The 22,309-nt window shown below is 49.7% G+C and overlaps 1 protein-coding gene across 1 annotated transcript in view; it reads left to right on the plus strand.

Moving 5' to 3' along the window:
* The window catches only part of Socs7 (suppressor of cytokine signaling 7), a gene marked incomplete at its 5' end in the record, with an annotated part of 28,309 nt that continues 6,000 nt past the window's right edge, over positions 1–22,309 (plus strand). Inside the window, 7 exon segments of the mRNA XM_013519430.1 lie at positions 1–503; positions 7,495–7,559; positions 10,765–10,869; positions 11,270–11,371; positions 12,215–12,345; positions 12,767–12,935; positions 17,503–17,631. Of these exon segments, the coding sequence (XP_013374884.1) occupies positions 1–503; positions 7,495–7,559; positions 10,765–10,869; positions 11,270–11,371; positions 12,215–12,345; positions 12,767–12,935; positions 17,503–17,631 (1,204 nt within the window).

Below are 22,309 nucleotides of genomic sequence, written 5' to 3' on the forward strand. Positions count from 1 at the left end.
GCTCCGCAGCCCCCGCCGCCGGCCGCCGCCCCGCAGGCCGGGGAGGACCCCACCGAGACGAGCGACGCGCTGCTGGTCCTGGAGGGCTTGGAGTCGGAGGCCGAGAGCCTAGAGACCAACAGCTGCTCGGAAGAAGAGCTCAGCAGCCCGGGCCGCGGAGGAGGAGGGGGCGGCCGGCTGGTGCTGCAGCCCCCGGGGCCCGATGTGCCCCCCGCGCCCTTCCCGCTGCAGGACTTGGTCCCTTCGGGCCGGCCGAGCCGAGCCGAGCAGCAGCTGCCGCCACCGCCGCCGCCGCCTGCCGGGCCCCTCCGGCCCCTCGCAGGCCCCTCTCGGAAGGGCTCCTTCAAGATCCGCCTCAGTCGCCTCTTCCGCACGAAGAGCTGCAACGGCGGCTCGGGCGGCGGGGACGGGACCGGCAAGAGGCCTTCGGGAGAGCTGGCCGCCTCCGCCGCGAACCTCACCGACGTGGGATGCCCTGCCGGTCGGGAGGTGGACGCGGGGAGGTGAGACCGGCGTGGGGCTGGCGACAAACTTGCCTGCCTTTTTTCCTTACCCGCCCCCCCCTCCCCGTTTTTTTCTTGACTGCTAACACGATCCTGGCAGTTTTTAAGACAGGGTCTTAAGAAGGAGGCAGAGACGGGGCTAAAAGGTGGGGGACATCTCGAATTATACCAGAGCTAATTGTCGAAACAGCTTTTGCTCTTAGTTCACATTGGGTGACACTTCTCAGCTGGTTAGCGTCTCCCTTGCTGGGAGATGCTTCCCACACCCCCACCCGTAGCCGCCCCCGCCTTGGTTCTAGTTTTTCCAAGGTGTCTCTCCACCGTTATTAGCCCTGCAAGGAGTTTGCTGGAATATTTGGCCTTGGGGCCAAAAAACTGGTGGCCCTATCACCTTGCTTATTATCACGGTGATGCCTTCTCATTATGCTGTGTCCCTGCACCCCAGCCCTTCCACTCCGGTGGATCACAACAGACCGGGAACACCTGCCAGCCCACTGGGTGTCCGTTCAGTTTTGGGCTTTGCTGGTGGTTTCCTTAGACACACACACTGTCTGAATAGAAAATAGCTTTGCTCTCAGGCCCGTGCAGGAAGTCTGAGTGAGGACTGTGAATTCTAGGCCAATTAATGAAAATTCCAAGCTTAGACATTGAGTTTTTCCCTGCATTTCTGTTATTTGACACTCGGGGTTAGGTCTGCATTACCGAGTGTGGTAATAGAAAGCTGTCAACTTCTGTGTCAGTGAAATGAGACTTCCCTTGTTCTGACTGCCAGGGTGGATTATGTTCCAAATGGGTCTTAGGAAGACTGGCACTGGTCATGGCGGGGCTTGTGTGATAGATGCTTGAGACCTACTAAGCCACAGAGCGAGGCGGCGCCGGGCGCCAGTCTCCAGAACAGGTAGACCGTGTATGTTGATAACCTTGCTGTGTGCCAGAGTCACTGGTGGGGGCATAGAAAAGCTCTGTTTGCCTGGGGTCCAAGAATTTGAATTTTTAAAAAGGTGTCCAGTTCATTCTGGACCGGGAAGCACTCATTGCATGGAATTTCCTTTGAAAGGGAGCTTTGGGGCTCCAGGAGAAAAAAGTGAGCGGGGTTTGGCTTTGTTCCCCTTTCTGAGCTGCTGTGCTGTGGGTTTATTTTGGGGAATGGGTCAGACCCAAACTCCCTAAGGAAATCAGCGTGTTGCCTTTCAGGTAGGCCCACGTTTCTCCATTGCCTCCGGATGAACTCATGCTGGGAGCTCAGGTCTTGAAAAGTGTGTGGCTGCTGAAGCAGCTTTTATTGTGGTTGGCTCTGCATTCGATGCTCCACTTAGCAATCATGAGATTCTCCTTGGATGGGGGTGGGGGGCAGGATTGACGCTGTGGGTAATGACACAGGATAGATTGGTAATTTTCTTAGGGTTTCTCCTGCCTTTGTTCCATATTGACCAGGACTTGGTCTAAGCTTCCAGAGACTGCCAGACATGAGGTGTGGCGTGAAATTAGCTGCTCTGTCTAATAGATTCGGAAGAGGAAAAGGCATATTACGTTCCATGGCTTTTTGCCTTTGGAAGCAGAATTTAATGGTCATTGGCTGCTCTGTCACAGCCTTCACACTAAGCACAATACAGCTTCCTGCTGCAGAGCGAATCGGGCCGAAGTTCTGCAGGGGAGCTTAGTTTAGGGGCCTGGAGAATGACATTTTTTGGTTCCAGGCTTTTTTCTGATGAGTTGGAGAAGAGCGAGGTGTTGGTGCCTGAGCGTGTGGTGCGATGCTGTTGGGGGGCAGCGTGTTGGTGGCGGCTGGGAAAGCCTAGGTTGCATGTAGGACTCAGTGTCAGCTGTGAAATGGAGGCCGATTGGTCGTCTTCATGCTTCCGTTCCTTGCATCTGTGAAATGGGAGCGTGATGCCTATCTCGTTCCTGTCCTTGCAGGACTAGGATGAAGACAAGGGAGATCTTCAGTAGAATATTTTGTGCTTTTTGGAAGAGAAGCTGCACTACTGCACTGGTACATTTTTTCTGTGCTCCGGATCTGGTGCTGCTTGCTAGCTTTCCCACAGCTCACTGTGTGCCAGTCTCACTGGCAGCCGCACAGCTGTGAGGCACGGGCTGAGTCTGGCCAGCATGGCTGTGACTGCTGTGCACCTCCGAAGCAAGTCCGCACTGGTGGGAGGAGGGATGAGTTGGGATTTTTCGCTGTTCTCTTGTCTTGATGGGTAGGACCTGTAAACAGTGAGAAATTTCAGTCTTTTGCCGAAGGGTATATGCCTTCCTCCTCCTTGTTGGTTAGGATTAATTATGGGCCTCTGCTGTGTAATTCGGGGCATTTATAGGAACCTCTAGGCATACTTCTCTTTGCTCCTGTTCAACATCTACTTTTCCCATCTATCTTTCCCACAGCTACCGACAAGAAAGTACATCCCGTCATCATTTTATAAGGCTCAGCAGTTTCCATATTTTAAAACTAAACAAAACTTGACTTCTTTTCAGATGCTTTGAGTCTGCTGAGTGGACATGCCTAGATGTACTGAGTCTACAGGCACTAGGGTTTAACTTAAAGAATGCTTTTTAGCTAAAGTAAGACGTAGGCCTGCCAGCTAATCAAGTTTCTGTTCTGGGAATTGGGCTAGGCCTTGTACCACACATATGTCAGAATTCAGAGAGCTGGGCTTGATGCCCGTGGGCCTCTGTGTAATATAGAACTTTGCTATTTCAGGAAAACCGGTGGAATTTCCTGGGCTGTTTCACATATGTTGAGCTAATTGTCTTCTTTGGATTTGAGGGGAGATAGCATTTGATCCGCCCTTCTTGAATCATCACGGAACACAGAGTTGGGAATGCAGCACCTTGTTCATTTTTCAAGGTTTGTTTTTATAGCCAGGTGTGGTGGCGCACACCTGTGATCCCAGCACCGAGGAGGCTGCGGTAGCAGGGTCGCCAGGAGTTCGAGGCCAGCCTGGGCTACATAGTAAATTCAAGGCCAGCCTGAGCTACATGGTGAGACCCTGTCTCAGGCACAGAAAACACAACAAAAACAGGTTTGTTTTTACTAATCGTGGAGGCTTTCCCGGCAGTCTTCATAGCTGTGAGGTACAGAAATGGAGAGCGGCTCTGAGGTGGTTTTCTGCTTGGGGAAAAAGAGATGGAGTTTGGGATGGAGGCAGGCTGCCTTGGCGTCTGTGTGGGCTCTGCTGTTGTGGACAGACCTGACAGACTGGAGAAAGGTTTTTCACTAATTTGGGGGTCTTCGGAGCTAGAGGCGTCTTTCTGTCAGAGCATGACGTGCTGAGAACGAAATGGTTTCGTGTTGTGGTGAGGAATATGTTTGGATTTGGGGGTCCACACTCTGTTGATCTTTTTCACTATTTTTCCACAAAGTGGCTGTGCTTGGCAACTCTCTCCGAACGGGCTCCCTGGCTCTAGCAGTCTGTCTGTCCACTTGAGCCTTGTGCATTTCCCTTCCCACATTCCTCGGGCTTGAGGCTTGGCCTGTGCCTGCTGGCCTCCCCTGGAAGTGCCCCCGTCGGCTCTGGGCTGGTGTGTTATGGAGTTGGGTCTGACCTTGCTGCACAGATGTCTGTGTATTGGAACTAGAAACGAGCACATGGTTTTCATGCCTGCAGCACATGAACAGGCACTGGCTGTGACATGCTGGAAATGGCACAGGCTGCCTGGCTTGGCACTGTGCGCTTTAGTAGGGCCAGAGGCACACGGGGGCAGCAAAACCTCGAATTTGGGCACCCTAGTTTGGAAGTAACTTTAGGGAAGAGTATACGTGTAAGCCTTAAGGCGTCTGACAAGAGCAGCAGGGCGTTGCTTTTTCATTGCTTATGCTTTAGGTTTTAGGAATTTGAGAACTGGCCAGTGCTTGTATCTGTGCATGGCTGTCCTGTGTAGCCTAGCGCTTATAGCTCCTTTTACCAAATCCCAAGTCTGTGCAGTACGCATAGTAATTTGCAGTGTCTTCACCTACGGCATAGGCAGTGACAGAGCTGAGGCCTCAGAGAAGCGCTTCGCCTGAGCCTCCTGCCCGTTGTATTCCGTCACCGGGGTGGGGCGTAGCCCACCAAATCCTGCCCACTCACCCTAGCACTTGAAAGTCTGCTCCTAGTCCAGGGGGCCCACTGCCAGGGTTACAATGGTTTCAGGTTGCACCCCAGTGCTTGTCAAGGTGATCTGGGGAAGAATAAACACATGGCATTGTGGTCTAGAGGAGTCATTTAAAATCTATACTGGAGCCATGTCATTCATGGAGCTCTCCAAAAAGCAGCAGGTCAGCTTAGAGTGGGTGTTTTATCATTCCAGATGTTCTCTCTGTGCCAAAGGGGCCGGACCTAAGCAGTGATGCTACCTGCCCCCTCAGCAGATGTGTGGAGTGTTATCAGTACGAGGAAGGCCTGAGTGTTGCTTCCGGATTACATTCTGCCCTTCCAGGGGGTAACCGCATCCTCAGTTTTGTGTTAATCACTCCCCTGCTTTGTGGTCATAGTCGTGCTCTAGGTTGGTCTGTTATGAATGACAGCTGTCAGGATGCTCTCGGGCCCTTGAGGCAGACACTGCTTTAGGTTGTTAGTTAGGCTGCATCTCCCTGAAGAGAAGGAGCCACACATTTTTTATTATCAGTCTTTCAGCCTCTTAGACCTTTTTTGCTTCGCATTCAGCCACAAGGCACTCTTGTTTGCCAGGAAAATCCATCTTGGTGCTCACACATGGTTCTGCCTGGGTTTAGCCTCAGATGTTTTGTCTTTTTCTAGATCCTAGAGACTGGTTTTCTTCTTCAAAATGCCAGGGGCGGGGGAGAAGACGAGCCGCAGTGAGAAAGCTCCTGCAAGGCGCGTGCATGTGGGCACTGCCGTTCCTCAGGCTTGGCACCAGAGCTGCGTCCCCACATGGGCAGATGGCACAGCAGTGCAGCTTCCTTTGAAAAGAGGCAGACAGCCAAGTGGCTGAGATGTGAACCTTCCGAAAGGCCAGTGCATGGGTTTCTGCTCGCTGAGTTTGTGTTGTACCTGCGAGTTGTCAGATGCAAGTCAGCTCGGCAGCTCCCGAGCAGCCTTCACACTCATGTCCAGTGGAATTCGCTTCCGTTCTAGCCCTCGGGATTGTTGGCGCTAGAGCGGCAGCCATCACAGCCCCTTTGATCCACCCAGGGGCTGGTGTGGCTGCGCACAGTGCGTGTTGCTCTCAGAGCCTCGGGTCCGGCCTAGAGGAGGCTGCAGCGGAGTGTGAGGTGGGAGCCCCCACAGGCCAGCCCTGTCCCAGCGCGGGCTTTGTGCGTGAATTTAGAATTGTCTTTGAGTTCTGAGAAGCTCAGACACCTGTGTCAAAACATAAGTGGATAAGCATCTTTTGGAGTCACTTGTACATAGGACTTTACAATTGTAAAATCTAAATATAATTATGAATTTACAAATATAATTATAAAATAGATACAATTTTATAATTGTAAAGTAGGATTTTGGGATTTTTTTTTTTTTTTTTTTTGCTTTTGCTCTCCACTATTGGTACAGTTGATGATTAAAAAAAGTTTAAGTTTTGTTTAGGACCTGAGGTGAGAATATTTTTAGGTGAGCCAGCTATAATGTGTGGAGTCAGGTACTGTAGTGTTGTAGCCATAATGCCTAGAGTCAGCTAGTCAATTCTTTTTTTTTTTTTGACACCAGGAATTGAACTCAGGACCTTGTGCTTGCCAGGCTGCTGAGCTATGTCTCCTGCCCAGCTGGTCAGTTCTGAGGAGGGATTTTTTTTTTTTTTTGTAAAGTCTGGTTTACTAAGATATAATTTATTTGTTACAAAATTTCTGTCTCTGGCTGGGCATGGTGATGCACATGCCTATAATCCCAGCACTTGGGAGGCTGAGGCAGGAGGATCGTTGTGAGTTTGAGGCCAGCCTGAACTGCATAGCGAGACCCTGTCTCAAAAAGACAAAATAAATAAGTAAATAAATAAATAAATAGAAACAAAATGTGTCTCTTTTAAATGTCTAGTTCTGCTAATTTTGACAAACTTTAGTCGTCAGAACTTCAGTCTGGCTCAGCAGGTAACCCCCTTGCGTCACTTCATCGTGACTCCCTCGTAGCTAGTTCCGTCATCTTAAGGTGCACTCCTGGAGTCTGGCACGTTTCAGAAAGCCTATATTGGAGGTTTTTGGATTTCTTTCATTTCTTGCTGTCAAGCCAGTTGAAATTGGTATAGATTAAGTTCCCTTGAGTGTGTAATCAAAAGGAGGCCTGGGCCCGGGGAGGGGATGTGGCTGGATGGGAGTGGTAGAGTGCTCACCTAGCGTGTATGTGGCCCTGGGCTCCATTTCCAGCACCAGGCACATGTGTGCACATGCACATGCATACGCGTGCGCGCGCGCGCGCGCACACACACACACACACACACGCGTGAGACTGGATATCTGGATTTTCAGTTGGTCTCTGGAATGGCTTCTGGGAGGGGTCATACGGAGCCCCCACCTGGAGGTAGCCACCTGTTAGTCGTGGTCTAGGCCCACACCTCAGAACAGTTGTGCAGAAATCAGGTCTCTGGACGCAGATGGTGGCGCACCCTGGCCCTAGGCCTGAGTGTGTTCCTGGCTCCCTCCGGCATCCTGCTCCAAGGGTAGCCCCAGAGGGAAAGCTGCCCATGTCAGCAGTGCCTGTTGGGGTCTAGAACCTTTTTTTTTTTGCTCCCAAATGAAAATCAACTTTGCATCTGACTTACTTCCTCTTGCAATGGACTAGTTATCACTCAGGGTGTTGTACTCTGGTAACTATTGGGTTTGGAGAGCTCCTAAGGGATGCCTTATTTTGTGGGTTGGTAACTTGGTAGCCAAACCCATTTGAGGAATTGCCTTCATTATTGCATTCTTTAAATTTTAGGCTTTGTTACAAGAGCGTTGCTGAGTTGCTGACGGTTCCTGGGGTTTGCTGTGTTCTCAGAGCACCTGCATTTGAGTATGGTAGTGACTGAAATGCAGGCGTTCCTTTCTCCCTTTCATTCTCTGTGTTCTTACCCCCAGGAAACCCAGGTTGACAAGAACTCAAAGTGCCTTTTCTCCGGTCTCCTTCAGCCCCCTGTTCACAGGTAAGGGTAGCTTTTTCTGTTGTCTGGTGTCTGAAAGCAGAACTGTTCTAAGACCTGTCAGGCCTTTTAGAGATACTGGTAGCCTCATTTTCTTAATTGGGAAGGGTTAAAATATTAGCTGGTGGGCTCTGCAGCCCTGGGCAAGAAAAAGGTATAGGAAAGAACACTATGAGGGCTCAGGTAGAGAAATCCTGGGCTCTGACTGTGTGTCAGACCCGCCAGAGCAGATGTATTCCAGGCCATCGGCCTGTTAACAGAGTGCCCCTCATTCATTCTCTGGAGACTTACAGGGGTCTCCAGGCCTGCCTGCAGTCATTACCTTCATTGCAGCCCTCTGGGTTGGGGTAAGACACTTTCTAGGGTGTGGAATGATATTCGTGACTTGAGATGCTCTAGCTGGGGAGCTGAGGGCCGCTTGTTGGTAATTGGGCAGCCCTGGCACTTACGAGTGTTTAGTTCAGGGTTATCGCATATGAATTAAAAGTAGGAATTACAAACTTATAGTCTCATATGCATGAAAGACTCGTGAAGTCATATAATTCCTGTCCCTGCTTCCAAGGGAGGTCATAGATTATCTAATGAAAGTGATCCATGTATATCGGGTCTATTTTTAAAGACTTTGGGCAAAGGGGATTACCCGTTTTAGGGGCTAGCGGTTGTTGCAGCTGTTAGGGCTCTTCGTGGTATCTAATTTAAGCCTTTCCTCTTGCAGCAGGGAACGCAGTTTATAACGGAGGAAAGCTATTAAATGCCCTCTGGGTAATGGGTAGCTGCTTGTTTTTCAGTAGTAGTACTGAGGATTGAACCCCACGGGGTCTGACATGTGCTGGGCAAGTGCTCTGCCATTGAACTGCACTCCCAGCCTTGCTTTTTTTTTTTTTTTTTTGGAGAGTCAGACTCAGGACCTTGCACTTGCCAGGCAGGCGCTTGTACCACTGAGCTATATCACCAGCACCAACCCTGCTTGTTTTATGGGGAACTTTCTCATAGAGGGAGAGTTTCCCTTGGTGGAATGTGAAGCTCCTGACTGAATAAATCATAGGAAAGGGGGTCTTTTCCATACTGCCCCAAGTCTCAGAAACTGAGTGCTGTCCTGGTTGTGAGTGAGAAGCCTTTTTTAAAAACCCCACTGTCACCAGGCTTGATGGTGCACGCCTGTGATCAATCCCAGCACTCAGGAGACTGAGGCAGGAGGAACACTGTGAGTTCGAGGCCAGCCTGGGCTTACATAGTGAGGCCCTGTCTCAAACTCACCCTCCAAAAAAACCCTCCTAAAAATATCACTGTCAAACTTCTTTAGGTATTGTGTTCCTCAAAAAAGTGATTGATTGAAAGAATTACGATTTGGGAATGGAGCTTTCCAGGAAAATGTTAAGCCAGGGGGCGGAGAACTTTTATTTAAGTTCTGCCCCTACAGCCAAGACCTCTCAGACCTGTTAGTGTCACCCCAGCAGGTTGGCTGGGCCCGGGACACTGCTTGGGAAGAGAGGTTCTCAGTTGGTGACTCTACTTCCGGTTGCTTTACTCATGACTTCTAGAGCTTTCTGCATGTCTTTTTTTGCAGAACTGGGGCCCAAACCTGTAGCCGTGACCATGTTACCCAGTGCTCTTTCACTGAGGTCCCCCAGCTCTCCCATTTTCGTTAGTGTTCAAGACCTTCGCAAAAAACTTGAGGTTCTGTAAACTTAGCTCCTGGCTCTGTAGAGATACTGGTTGCCTCATTGTTTGTTTGTTTGTTTAACTGGGAAGCATTAAATATTAACTGAGGGGCCAGTTCAACCCTGGGTAAGAAGAAGGTATTGGAAATAACACTCTAAGGGCTAAAGTAGAGAAACCCTGGGCTCTGACCTGCCAAAATGAACATATTCCAAGCCATCAAGGTGGTAATAAATACCCTTCATCCTTTGGAGACTTAAGTGGGGAGGGAGCTGATAGGGTAGGGGACAGGCAAGGGTTGGAACTGTGTGACACACTGGAAGGAAGAGAAGCCATGTGCTACCTCTATGAGTTCCTGTTGCAAAGCTGCCTCTGAGCCCCCAAACTGTGGCTCTCTGTGAAGTCTTAGTCTTTAGGGTTGTAAATACGCTTTCAGACTTGGAAGCCTCAGCTATGAGGAACTAACTTCCTTTTAAAATTTTTTTGTAGGACGGGGGTCTGAACCTAGGGCCTTGTGCATGTCCAGCAAGCACTCTGCCACTGAGCCCTTTTTATTTTATTTTATTTTACTTTATTTTATTGATTGATTGATTGATTGTCTTTTTGAGACAAGGTCTCACTATGCAGCTCAGGCTGGCCTTGAGCTCACTTTGTAGACCAGGCTGGTCTTGAACTCACAAGGATCTCTTGCCTCAGCCTCCCGAGTGCTGGGATTGCAGGTGTGTGCCACCACGCCCGGCCTTCATTTTATTTTTGAGAAAGGGTCTTGGTACATTGCTCAAGCTGGCCGTGAAATTTTATTTTTTTTATTTTTTTGGTCTTTTTGAGACAGGGTCTCGCTATGCACTTCAGGCTGGCCTTGAGCTCAGTTTGTAGCCCAGGCTGGTCTCCAGCTCACAATGATATTCCTGCCTCAGCCTCCCGAGTGCTGGGATTACAGGCGTGCGCCACCACGCCCATCGTTGAACTTGTGATTCTCCTACTTTAGCCTCCTTGGGCTGGAATTACAGATGCCACCATGTCCTGCTAATTGACATCTTAAATGGTAGATTCTCTTTTAGGTGAATACTCTGGAAACTTTAGTTAGAGATAATTGGCTAAGCTAATGCTGAAATCTGTGTTTGCATTTAGCTTTCCTGCAGTTCTTTACATTTTTCTGGCACTTGATTTTTCCCTGTCCCTTTGGCCTAACAAGCCACCTGCCTTGCTTCCTAAGGCAGAAATTGGTGTGCAAGTCGATAAAGACATAGTGTGGGTTCCATTCAATAAAGAAAACCCGTCAGGTTCAGGGTTGTAGGCCTTCTTCAAGTAAGTCAGCGGCAGAACCAGCATTAGTTGGTCCCAGCTTTTTCTCCCAGAAGAACCCCCTTACCCTTACCAGGGTGAAGGAGTGGCCGAAGTTTAAACTGACTGTGCTCAGGGGGACTCTGGCCCCAGGAGCACTGGGTTCTGGGCTTTGCGAAAGCCATGGCCTCCGTTGCTTGCCCTCTGCTTCCCTTTGCTCTTGGACAAGGGGCTTTGGTGACACGCTTGCTTATGCCTCCCTCAGGTGAAACAGTGTCGCTTGTGGACGTGGACATTTCTCAGCGGGGGCTGAGCTCCCCACACCCTCCAACTCCCCCTCCTCCTCCGAGAAGAAGCCTCAGCCTCCTAGGTACTGCCTCCTCCCCTCTGCCCTCTGCCGGCCCGCCGGGGTGCTCGCTCTTTGCCAGGAGCCAGGCAGGCCTTGGGTTTCCAGTGGTGACTGGTTCTTTCCTGTCCCAAGCAGTCGAAGGGGGCTCTCACCTGCATGCTGCAGCACTAACTTCCATTTGTTAATTAGCTTTCCATTTCCCTTGCCCTGGGTCTGTTGCCCTGAGCTGCCTGGGGTGCCCTCACTCCTGCTTTCTAAGCCAGGCCATGTTAGATGACTGACTTGCCTCTGGGTGAGAACAGTGCAGGGCAGGCCGCTGTGCCCCAAAGGGCAGTCTGACGGGATGCCCCTTCCCCCTCTGCCTCCGCCCCACTCATTCTGTGCTCCTTTTCTGAACATTTGCTTTTGTTCTCTCTTCTAGATGATATCAGTGGGACGCTGCCTACATCTGTCCTTGTGGCTCCGATGGGGTCTTCCCTGCAGTCTTTCCCCCTTCCTCCGCCTCCTCCGCCCCATGCCCCAGGTTAGCGTAGCTTAGAGGCAAGACCCGGAGAGTGGAGGGCTGGGAGAAGTCCATTGTGAGGTCACAGTCCTGAGAGCGCTTACCTCTCTTTCTCTTTGGCTGGACCAGATCGCCTTGGAAAGGAGGCTGAGAACTGTTTTTTTCTAACCCGTTTTCTTATGGAGGGGAATTTGATTTTTCTCAGGAATAAAAGACCCTTGAATTTTTCATCTCCTGGCCGCTGAGACTGGACTACCAATCTCTGAATTAGACCTTGCTTAAGAAATTGCCTTCCTGCCAGAGTAGTGAGGAGGTTTGCAGTGTTGTTGGGTTCAGAGTTCTGTGCTTTTCTAAGCTGTTAGTATTCACTGCAGCCTTGTAAGTGCACACCGAGCATTTAAGCAGCCCGTGCCTGCTTTGCCAGCCTGCGGCACCCAAGGAATAAAGTGAGTGAAGCAGCATTCTTTCTACTTGCTTGGCAAAGTCCTTACTCTTCCCGGGCAAGTAAGCGAGCCACTATTTCCAAGGCTGCCTTACCAGCACTGCACTTCGAGGTGAGAGAAGTTGGCGTCGCTCTAGGCTGGTGAAGGCCCGCAGTAGTCACCTTAGTCAGGTTAGTGAGCAGCCGCGCCCTGGGGTGGAGCCCGCCATCCTCACAGCGCACACGGCTTTTACGTCACAGCGCACACGGCCGCACAGCTTCCTTCCAGCCCATCCAGCTCCTCCCCACGGCTTTGGCTTCCACCTCTCAGCTTAGCTTCTAATGCCTCACCCCTCTTCAGTTAGCATCTGTCTTGGGGGACGGGTGTGCTTGGGGGTGGGAGCGGCAAGGGCCAGCGGTGACCCTGCCGTCTCGCTCTGCAGATGCGTTTCCCCGGATTGCTCCTCTCCGAGCCGCCGAGTCCCTGCACAGCCAGCCTCCGCAGCACCTGCAGTGTCCCCTCTACCGGCCCGACTCAAGCAGCTTTGCAGCCAGCCTCCGCGAGCTGGAGAAGGTGGGTGCTGTCCCCACCACCACAGTACCCGTGGGGGCTGCGCCAGGCCCTGGGGATTGTTCTTAGCGGTTTCCTGACCTCTGTGTTCGCAGTGACTTTTCCGCCCGAGATGTAATGAGATGGAATTTAGGGGGAAAATGCACACAGTGGAGGAATGCCGGTTTTGATAGTTCCTGCAGCTCCCTCCTCTTTTCTTCGTAGGGCCTTTAGGAGAATTATAGAATTAGTCTTCTTTACATTGAGGGACTGAGAGTGCATTGAGCGTGGTGTGCACTGCTGATGGTGGAGACCCTAGAAGTGGCTGTCACCTATCCCGATGTTGTGAAAAATGGGGTGGGGTCTCCTTGGGTACAACGGGCTGTGCCAAAAACCTTGACACCTCTGCTTGGTTAACTACTTGGCTGTTTCCCGTCTTTGACAGTGCGGGTGGTATTGGGGGCCGATGAATTGGGAAGACGCAGAGATGAAGCTGAAAGGGAAGCCGGATGGTTCCTTCCTGGTGCGAGACAGCTCGGACCCTCGGTACATCCTGAGCCTCAGTTTCCGGTCCCAGGGCATCACCCACCACACCAGAATGGAGCACTACCGAGGTGAGGGCCCGGGCCGTGAGAGGCTTCTCCTCTTTGCCCTTCCCTACCTCTTCCTGGGAAGGATTTAGAGGAATGGAACTAGGATGGGAAGTCTCAGACTCACTGGGGAGGAAGAGCGGGGGCGGGGGCGGGGCAGGGCTGCATCCAGGTCTCCCAGCATCTTATCTCCTGGTAGGGGGAACAGAACCTTCGAGAGGCTTTTGGGTGCAGGACCCGTACAGCTCTCCTGAGCTTCATTCAAAAGAAATTTCTTTTTTTGTCTTTTTGAGACAGGGTCTCGCTATGCAATTCAGGCTGGCCTTTGTAGCCCGGGCTGTCCTCAAACTTGCAACAATCCTCTGGTCTCAGCCTCCTAATTGCTGGGATTACAGGCATGTGCCACCATATCTGGCCCAAAATTAAACTTCGGGCCAGGGAGATAGCTCAGTAGCACAAGCACCTGCCTGGCAAGCGCAAGGCCCTGAGTTACATTCCCAGTACCAAACAAAAACAAAAACAAAAACAAAATTAAACTTAGCTTTCAGAGATCCTGTGATGGTTCTGTTCTGAGTCTCTTTGCTAGTGCTGCAGTGGGTGGTGACAGTTCCCTCTCCTGTCCGTCAGGTTTGTAAGTCTCAGGAGCAGTCACCAGAATGTTGCGAGTCTGTGAGGTCAGCACTCGAGACACCTGCTGTCCTGGCGGCACTGCTTCGTCTGTGGTGTCTCATGTCCCGGTCATGTTGAGAAGCCATCTTGTTGAGCACAGTTGTCTGGATTGACTTTGTACTGGGCCATTCTGATTTGACTTGGGCCAGAAATTTCTGGTGGTCTTGGGTAGCAGGGCTGGAAGTCCATCTTCCGTCAGGACCCCTGAATAAAGTGCCAGAAGCAAAGCTTTGAGGATGTGGGGTCATTCCGGGGCGTGCCCTCCCATCCTCGCAGTCTCCGGTGTGTCCTGCCTTGCACGGCTCTGCCTCTCAGAGAAGAGCCTCTGCCATGCTCTCTGTGGCACTGGGCACCTTCCCCTGCTCAGCTCCTGTTCTGTGGACCGACTCTGGAGAAACAGGAAGTAGCTCTGTAGGTCAGGGTAGTTTTGGCCATAGTTTCTTGTGCCGGACTTAGAGGAAGGAGCTTGAGTCCACAGACCCAAGAATGAGTTTTATAACTTGGGGGGTAGGGGAGCTGCTTATTTTCCTGCAGCTCCTAAAACCTAAAATTAAATAGACAAAACCAAAATGCAAAACAGAGCATTTCCAAGGGAAGCGTTTGTTTTTTGTTTGTTTTTTTTTTTTTAATTTTTTTTTAATTTTAATTTTAATTTTTAAAATTTTTTTATTTTAAAGAGTAGAAGAAGGATGACATAGTAATAGGGGGGCTTACCAAATTACAGACAAAGTGGTAGGAAATTATCAATGGTTATTGTTTTACATACTGTTATCTACAAGATAGTTTCTCAGGAAAACAAATAGACAAATAATAGTGAGTTACAGACAAAAGAGGTAGGAGATTATCAATAGTTGTTGTACTATACTTTGGTATCTTCAAAGTGGCTTCTAAAGAAAATAAATAGAGCTATACATGAGTGACTAATTGAATAATCATTAACTATTCTCAATGGTTGTTGTAGGAAACACATAATAATAAACATGCATCCATTTACGAAATAGCATAGAAACAATACACACATTACAGAGGTATGGACAGATTACTAGGAAAATATCAATGGCTGCTATAATACATGGTGGTATCTTCAAAGTGGTTTCTCAGGAAGACAGAGATATGCAAGGAGGATCTAACAAGTAGTTACAGCCTAAGGGTTGTGAAAAATAGTGTATTACCTCCTCACCAGTGACTCCTGTCACTGAGGTGTGACGGCTGGAAGGAAGGCCAGGATTGAAAAGAAGGACCGAGAGACTTGCACCTGTGTTTAGGAACAGGCTGTTTTCTGTTCCTCCATAGTCATGATTACCCAGGGCTCCTCCATGGAGGTGACAGTCTGGCCAGAGGGAGAAGGCAGAGTATGCCCTGGGCCCCCTCATTCCTGTTGGACCAACTGGTAGGGTGTGTCTGAGCTCTGGGGCCTCTGCTTCAGAGGGTAGACCGCTCTCCAGTGGTCTCCTGTGCATTCAGGGCATGGCCCAGGGGGCCTCTTAGGGCAGTTCCTCTTGAAGTGACCTGGCTTTTAATATTAGTAGCAGATGAATGCAGTTGTCAAGTTCTTCTTGGGGCCCCAAGAATCACACTTAGGGTCTGTTTCTCTTAGTGCTGCAGCAAAAGCAGGTGGTTTTTCTCAGTCTCTTTGTTTTCTCTTCTTGGCCTCCTGCTCGTCACGGCTATAGAATACTGAGGAGGCAATTCTTACTAACATCTTAAGTGAGCCATCTGGGGCAAAAGCCATTTTTTTGTAGCTTTTTCTCTCCAGCCTCCCATCTCACTGGGACCCCACAACCAGTTAATGTCCTCTCCCCAACCGTCAGCACAGGCAGCAGGAATTTTAGTGCAGACCTCTTTGGACCTCCACGTACTCCTCCACCGCAGCCTGTACTGTCATGGGAAGAATGGCTTCCAGGGGATCTCCCCAGGTATTGCTCAAGGTCCTCCTGGTTTACAGCTAAGGGAAGCATTTGTTATGGCCGAGGATATAGTCAGCGGCACAGTGCCTGCCTGGCAAATGCAAGGTCCTGTGTTCAATTCCTGGTACCAAAAAAACAAAACAAGGGAAGCATTTGTCAAACCTGTGCAAATGACAAGTGACAGAGCTGTGGGAATGGTAGAGAAATGCTTGGCCTTGGAATGCTTGGCCTTGAAGTTGCTGATAGGTGAGCTGCCAGGAGGGAACATTCTTTCAAATAGTTCTCAGTTACTTTTCACTTAAAGGAACTTTTCTTCCTTGAGTAAGTGGAGTTTGTTGTTGTTTTTGTTTTTGGTTTTTTTTGGCTTTTTCTGGTACCGGGAATTGAACTCACAACTTTGCACTTGCCAGGCAGGCGCTGTGCCACTGAGCTAAATCCCCAGCCCCTCCAGGAGTCTCTGATGGACACTTTTGTCTCTAAAGTCCCATCCATGCTCAAATCTATGCTTTCTTCCTGGAAACCTTCCTTCTGCGGCTCGATATCTGACTCTCGCCTTGAGGGCGGTGGTGGGGAGGTGACTTAAGTACCAATCTCGGCCTCACAACAGCACTGCCGTCATGATGGCCCAACCCGTCTCTGCCAGGAACAAAGTCACCCAAGCTCGCACGCTGTCCCACTGGGCACACAGTCCCCCCTTGGCTCCTCTCGCACACACAGGCCTGAGGCTCGGGTCACAATGCACCTCTCTGTGCCTCAGGGGTCCTCACATGGGAGACAGCCACATCTAACGCCTGCTCCGGAAGGCCCGTTCTGCCTGGCCCAGTGCAGCTTCTTGCCAGGATACTACTTACTTCCCCGGTGCTTGAACTGACAGCCTCACTTCTCTTTTTAAATGACTCTTGAGGGCTGGGGATTTAGCTCAGCGGCACAGTGGCTGCCTGGCAAGCGCAAGGTCATGAGTTCAATTCCTGGTACCGGCGGAGATGGGGGAGATACATAAAGTATCACTTTAAGCGTGACAGGGAGAGACTCACGACTGCAGTTCCTCAGAGTGACAGCTCTGCTGTGTACCCTCTCTGCTGGCGATCCTCCTGGAATGTAGTGCTTTAGTTTTTGGAGTTCTTGTTTTTTTAAGTCAGGGCTGTTAAGATTCCCTTTTGCCTTTGAGATTCTCAGGTTTGAGATAGGATTCTCAGGTTTGAGGTGTAACATGTTGTGGGAGGAATTTTAGAAGCTAAAGAAGGAAAGGTTGATTCTCCATGCCTGACATGGTGAGCGCAGCCCATAGCACTGCCACACCTGTTCTGCCCTCGCCCGTCTTGTGAACATTTGAACCCTTGAGTCTTCTCGGGGCATCATAGAGACCCACTTTGCTGTGGGAGTCTTTCTTCCCGTCTTTATACCAGTTGTGTGTGTGTGTGTATATATAAGTGAGGGAGAGAAAGTGTGATATGAGGATTAATGTTCATACTTTTTTTTTTTTTTGGTCTTTTTGAGACAGGGTCTCACTATGCAGTTCAGGCTGGCCTTAAGCTCACTTTGTAGCCCAGGCTGGTCTAACTTGCAATGATCCTCCTGCCTCAGCCTCCCTAGTGCTGGGATTACAGGCATGTGCCACCATGCCCAGCTTAATGTTCATACTTGACAGACTCTTTTATATTTTTTCTGACTTAAAATTTATTATTTCTTTAATAAAAATATTTTTTCCTTTTTCTTTTTTTTTTTTTTTGGTTTTTTTTTGGAACTGGGAATTGAACTCAGGACCTTGTGCTTGACAGGCAGGCATTGTGCTGGTGAGCTACATCCTGGGCCCTGAAAATATTTTAAGGCCTAATTTATGTCTTACTAAATTGAGGTGACGTCCTTCTTCCCATCGGTTGTGGGATAAACAGGAACACGTGGCTGTGGGTACCTTGGACGCAGCGTGCCCACAGATGGCTCTTCCCATACGAGAGTCACTGCCCAGTGGTTCTGAAAGACAGTTTGAGAGTTCACTTCTTCATTTTCCCTGGCAGGAACCTTTAGCCTGTGGTGTCATCCCAAATTTGAGGATCGCTGCCAGTCCGTGGTAGAATTCATCAAGAGAGCCATCATGCACTCCAAGAATGGGAAGTTCCTCTATTTCCTGAGATCCAGGGTTCCAGGTAAAGCTGTGATTGCGTTGATTATGTCACTGTATTTGGGTGTGATCCAGTGTAGCATGAGGACGCCCCACTCACGGGCAGAGGCCGTGCTTCCTTGAAGTTTTCTCCTGGCCGTTAGAGCGGTCACTCTTCCTGCGGAGCCCAGTGCAAGGCCCTGCCTTCCTGTGTGAGCCTGCGCACACGGGGGGAGTGTTGGCTTCTGCGGCCACACGGATGCGGAGCTCCTTCCCACCGATGTCCAGGCAAAGTGTGAACAGTGTTGCTCTGTGGTGTCTCCCTGTGGCTAGTGCCGGTGTCTTGAGGCTGCGTGTGAGGCCGAGCAGTGAGTGCCCACAGGCCACCGCTGGGGGCACGGGGACGGCAGAGCGTGGCTGCAGGAAGAGTGTGCGTGTGTAGGCTGGGCTCACGCAGGCTGCTTTGCTGGGTCTGCTGTGGCTTTGCCCACTGTGGGCTCAGTTTACTGTCAGAGTGGAGATTTATTTCTCCTCCATCTTGACCACTTTCGCCGCGCACACAGACCTCTCCCCGTTGGGTGCCCCACTGCCAGGCTGGCCATGTCTCTGCCTGCTCAGGAAGGTGTCTGGGTCATCTCCGGGTGGAGGGCCTGCTTGTGTAGCACTGGAGAAAGCACGTTAGCACAAGGAACTTAGAGGACACGAACAGAACCTGAGATGAGATGAGAACTCCATGCTTCCCCTGTGAATCAAATTCAGATTCTTAGGCAGATGCCAAGAGTTGCTCAAAAAAGTAGGAGCTGCTGTCGGGGCCTCAGGCGGAACTTGAGGCGCAGGACTGATCCAGGTGACAGGAACGTTTGTACAGTCACACAGCGCGACATGCTGATAATCCCAGGACTACAGTATGCTTAGATTTATAGGAAGATTACAAAGGTAGTAGAGAGAGTTGCCATACACCACCTTGGCCCATTCCTGCTACTGCAGTTAACGACTTACACTAGTACGGGACATCTGTCACAATTAACAAGCCGATATTAACATAGTTTTACTAATAGCCAAACTTGATTCAGGTTTTCTTTTTACCTAAAGTCTCCTTTAGTAGATAATAACTTTATAAAAAGTGTGTTCATGATAGCATTTCACACCTAAAAAAATGAACCGTGATTCCTTAATTTCAAATATCTGGTCAACATGAACATTTCCAGTAGTCTCGTCACTGTCTTAGTTTGTACTTTAGCTTTTTGAACTAGTTTTAGACTTACAAAGACATGGGAAAATAGCAGCACTCTTGTATACCCTTCACCGTCTTCCCCGCATCTCACAGCTGATGCTGCCCTGGTGAGGTCACTGACAGGAAGGGTTTCACACTGGGTACCTATAATCCCAGCTGCTCAGGAGGCTGGGGTAGGAGGGTCATAAGTTTGAGGGTAGCCTGGGCAGCTCAGGGACACCCTGTCTCTGAACATGAAGGGCTGGGATATAGCTGAGTGGTAGAGCCCTTGCCTAACTTGCCCGAAGGCCTAGCCTTAATCCCTAGTACTGGGAAAAACCTCCAAACCCACCTATTTTTTTTTTTTTTTTTTTTTTTTGTGGTACTGGAGATCAAACTCACGACCTTGCACTTGCCAAGCAGGCGCTTATGCCACTGAGCTATATCCCCAGCTCATTAAACCCACCTACTGAAAGTGTGCAGTTCAGTGGTTTTCAGTTATAGCATTCTTTCTTTGGTTTTTTGAGACACAGTCTTAGTTTACTAGGTAGTCCATGCTGGCCTTGGACTCACAGTGATTGTCCTGCCTCAGCCTCTGAGTGCTGGGATGACCGGCGTGCACCCCTGCACCTCATTTGCCATGTTTTGAAATTGAGAAATGTGATTCCTCTAACTGTTCTTTTTCAAGATTGTTTTGAGTCCCTTGCATTTTCATATGAATTTTTAGATCAGTTTGTCGATTTATTAAAAGAGCTCTTCTGGGTTTTGATAGAGATTGAGTTGAGTCTGAGCGTTATTAACAATATTAAATCTTCTGATCCATGAATATAGGATGTTTTTCTTTTTTTGTCTTTTTTTTTTTTTTTTTTTTTGAGGCAAGGTCTCGCTATGCAATTCAGGCGGCCTTGAGCTCCCTTTGTAGCCCAGGCTGGTCTTGAACTCACAACGATCCTCCTGCCTCAGCCTCCCGAGTGCTGGGATTACAGGTATGCACCACCATGCCCTGCTGTCTTTTTTTTTTTTTTTAACTAAGGATTGAAGCTAGAACTGTCATATTGAGCTACATCTCCAGCCTGTTTTAATTTTGAGGAATAAAAAAAGTTTAAGCTGGGCATGGTGGTGCACACCTGTAATCCCAACAGTTGAGAGGCTGAGGCAGAGTTGTAAATTTGAGGCCAGCGTGGGCTACAAAGTGAGCTCAAGGCCAGTCTGAACTGCATAGCGATACCTTGTCTCAAAAAATTTGAGACAGGATCTCCCTGAGTTGTCACTTATGTAGCCTAGGCTGGCATCAAACTCGTGCCAATCCTGCCTCAGCTTCCTGAGTGCTGGGATTATAGGCATGAACTACCACACCTGGCTGTGTTTCTTTTTTAAACTGTGGAAATAATGTAAAAAGGTCACAAGCATGTGGGGTTTGTGAGCGAAAGTAAATCTGCCCTTCACCTGCTCCCTGCTCCCGTTCCCTGGAAGTCCTTGGTCAGCAGCTCGTTCCATTGCAGTTTTTCCTGGGCTGGCTCGGGCTGAGGAGGAGCAGGATTTACACAGCAGTGCTTTACTGTTAGCTCAGACTGCTCCGACTCTTGATCGCATGTTTGTTTTTCCTTCTTGAAAGATCTCACTGAGGTTTTCCAGCCTGCCTAGTTTATTCCCTTTATACTTCCAAGAAAGTAGGGCCCCATCATGATGCAGATGTGGTTCCTGATGCAGTTCTGCTCTTCAGAGAGCAGAAAGACCTGGGTGTTTGGGGTGCTCACACCTCAAGGAGTTTTTACCCCTACCCAGTCCTTCTGGGAAGAAGAAAAATGTGCTTATGTGGCCGGAACTGGGTCTGCGTGGGAGGGCGGGCGAGCCGGTAGAGGAGGCTGCTGGCCGTGCCGGCCCCATCCCTCCCTCTGCCCTCCAGCGCAGGCGTCTGTCCCAGGTTCTTCCCACCCCGACCACTTCTTTTCACACGGCCCTAAGCTCATCATGTGCTGTGCTGTGAGGGGTGCAGGGCGGTCAGGTTGACACCAGGGAGTATAGAAAAGTTCACAGGTTTTAAATTGCTCTCTGTGAAGCCCAAGGTGAAGAGTCCCACCAGTAGACCAGCGTGTGCAGTAGTCACTGTCCAAGGCACCGACTCCTCGGGGTCAGAGAGCAGCTGCAGCAGCGGCCCCGTCTGTCTTGGCACGCAAAGCTGTTCGTCATGACTTAATTACTAAGACATGCATGAATACTGTTAGTGAAAGAATAAAGACAAAGAGCCATTCGAACCCAAAATAACTTTTTAAAACCACCTGAGTGAAATATATTCAAGAGTGAAAATCGTGCATAGCAACATTTTTTTTTAAATGGAGAGGCCGAACCAGGAGGTGTGGAGCACCACGGTGTGCGACAGTGTGAGCCTGAGGCGGGCGGTGCGAGTAACGTGAAGGGCTGTGGCCGCCTGGACAGCCCTGGCGACCGGAGCGGAGGGACTCCTGGAGGAGCCAGGCGTCGCCTGTCAGGGCTGTCACTCCCTGGAGCAGGCGTCGGTCAGCAGGCTGAGCTCAGCAGGGCAGCCTCCGTCTCCTTAGGTTAGGGTTTTGTTTTGTTTTTGAGAAAGTCGGTTGTCAGCAGCCACGGGCGGCCTTGGGGAAGCAATCTGCAAGCCTTTTTTTTTCTTCTCACACCTTCAAACCCAATTTTCAAACTGTTTGAAATTTACCCCCAATAGTGTGGATATTTTCCAGCTAACTTTGTCTGGAGAATTTCATTTTCTGACAATGGCCGAGAAGGGAATTCTTTCAAAGGTTTTTCATTTCAGATTTTTTTCTTACAATAGTATGCTTGTTTACCTTTCACTGTCCCCTTGTTTATTGAAACCAAGATGTTCCTAGTTCTGATTTCAGTGTCACCTACTGTTCCCAGTGGGTGTCTGTCCTGAGGTGCTGCAAATGCTCACACCTCAGGAGTTTTTACCCCTACCTAGTCCTTGTAGGAAGGACTCTTTTAAAAGCACCCTCTAGCTGGGGCTATAGCTCCGCGGCACTGTGCCTGCCTGGCAAATGCAAGGTCGGGAGTTCAATTCTCGGTACCAAAAATAAATAAATAAGACAAAAGCACTCTCTGGAACTGTGTGGTGGTGCACATTTGTAATCCCAGCCCTTGGATCCCAAAAGTTCAAGGCCAGTCTGGGCTACATTGTGAGCTCAAGGCCAGCCTAGACTGCAGAGTGAAACCCTGTCTCAAAAAAGACAAAAAAAAAAAAAAAAAAAAAAAAAAAAAAAAAAGAAGGAAAGAAAGAAAGGAAAAAAGCACCTGCCTAGTTTGATGCTGTACCTCATGCCTATAATCCTAGCATTCAAGAGGCTGAGGCAGGAGGATCGATGTGACTTTGAGGCTAGCCTGACCTACATAGCAAGACTGTCTCAAAAAACAAGGATGGTACCAGAGAGGCTGTGTGCAGAGGAGAGCTAACTCCCTTTAAGGTGAAATATGTAATCACCCTTCTGCAAGAGGAAGCAGCGATGGGCGATGGCCCAGAATC

The sequence above is a fragment of the Chinchilla lanigera genome, unplaced genomic scaffold, assembly GCF_000276665.1.
Source record: "Chinchilla lanigera isolate Chin_1 unplaced genomic scaffold, ChiLan1.0 scaffold00050, whole genome shotgun sequence".
In the NCBI taxonomy this organism is placed as follows: domain Eukaryota; kingdom Metazoa; phylum Chordata; class Mammalia; order Rodentia; family Chinchillidae; genus Chinchilla; species Chinchilla lanigera.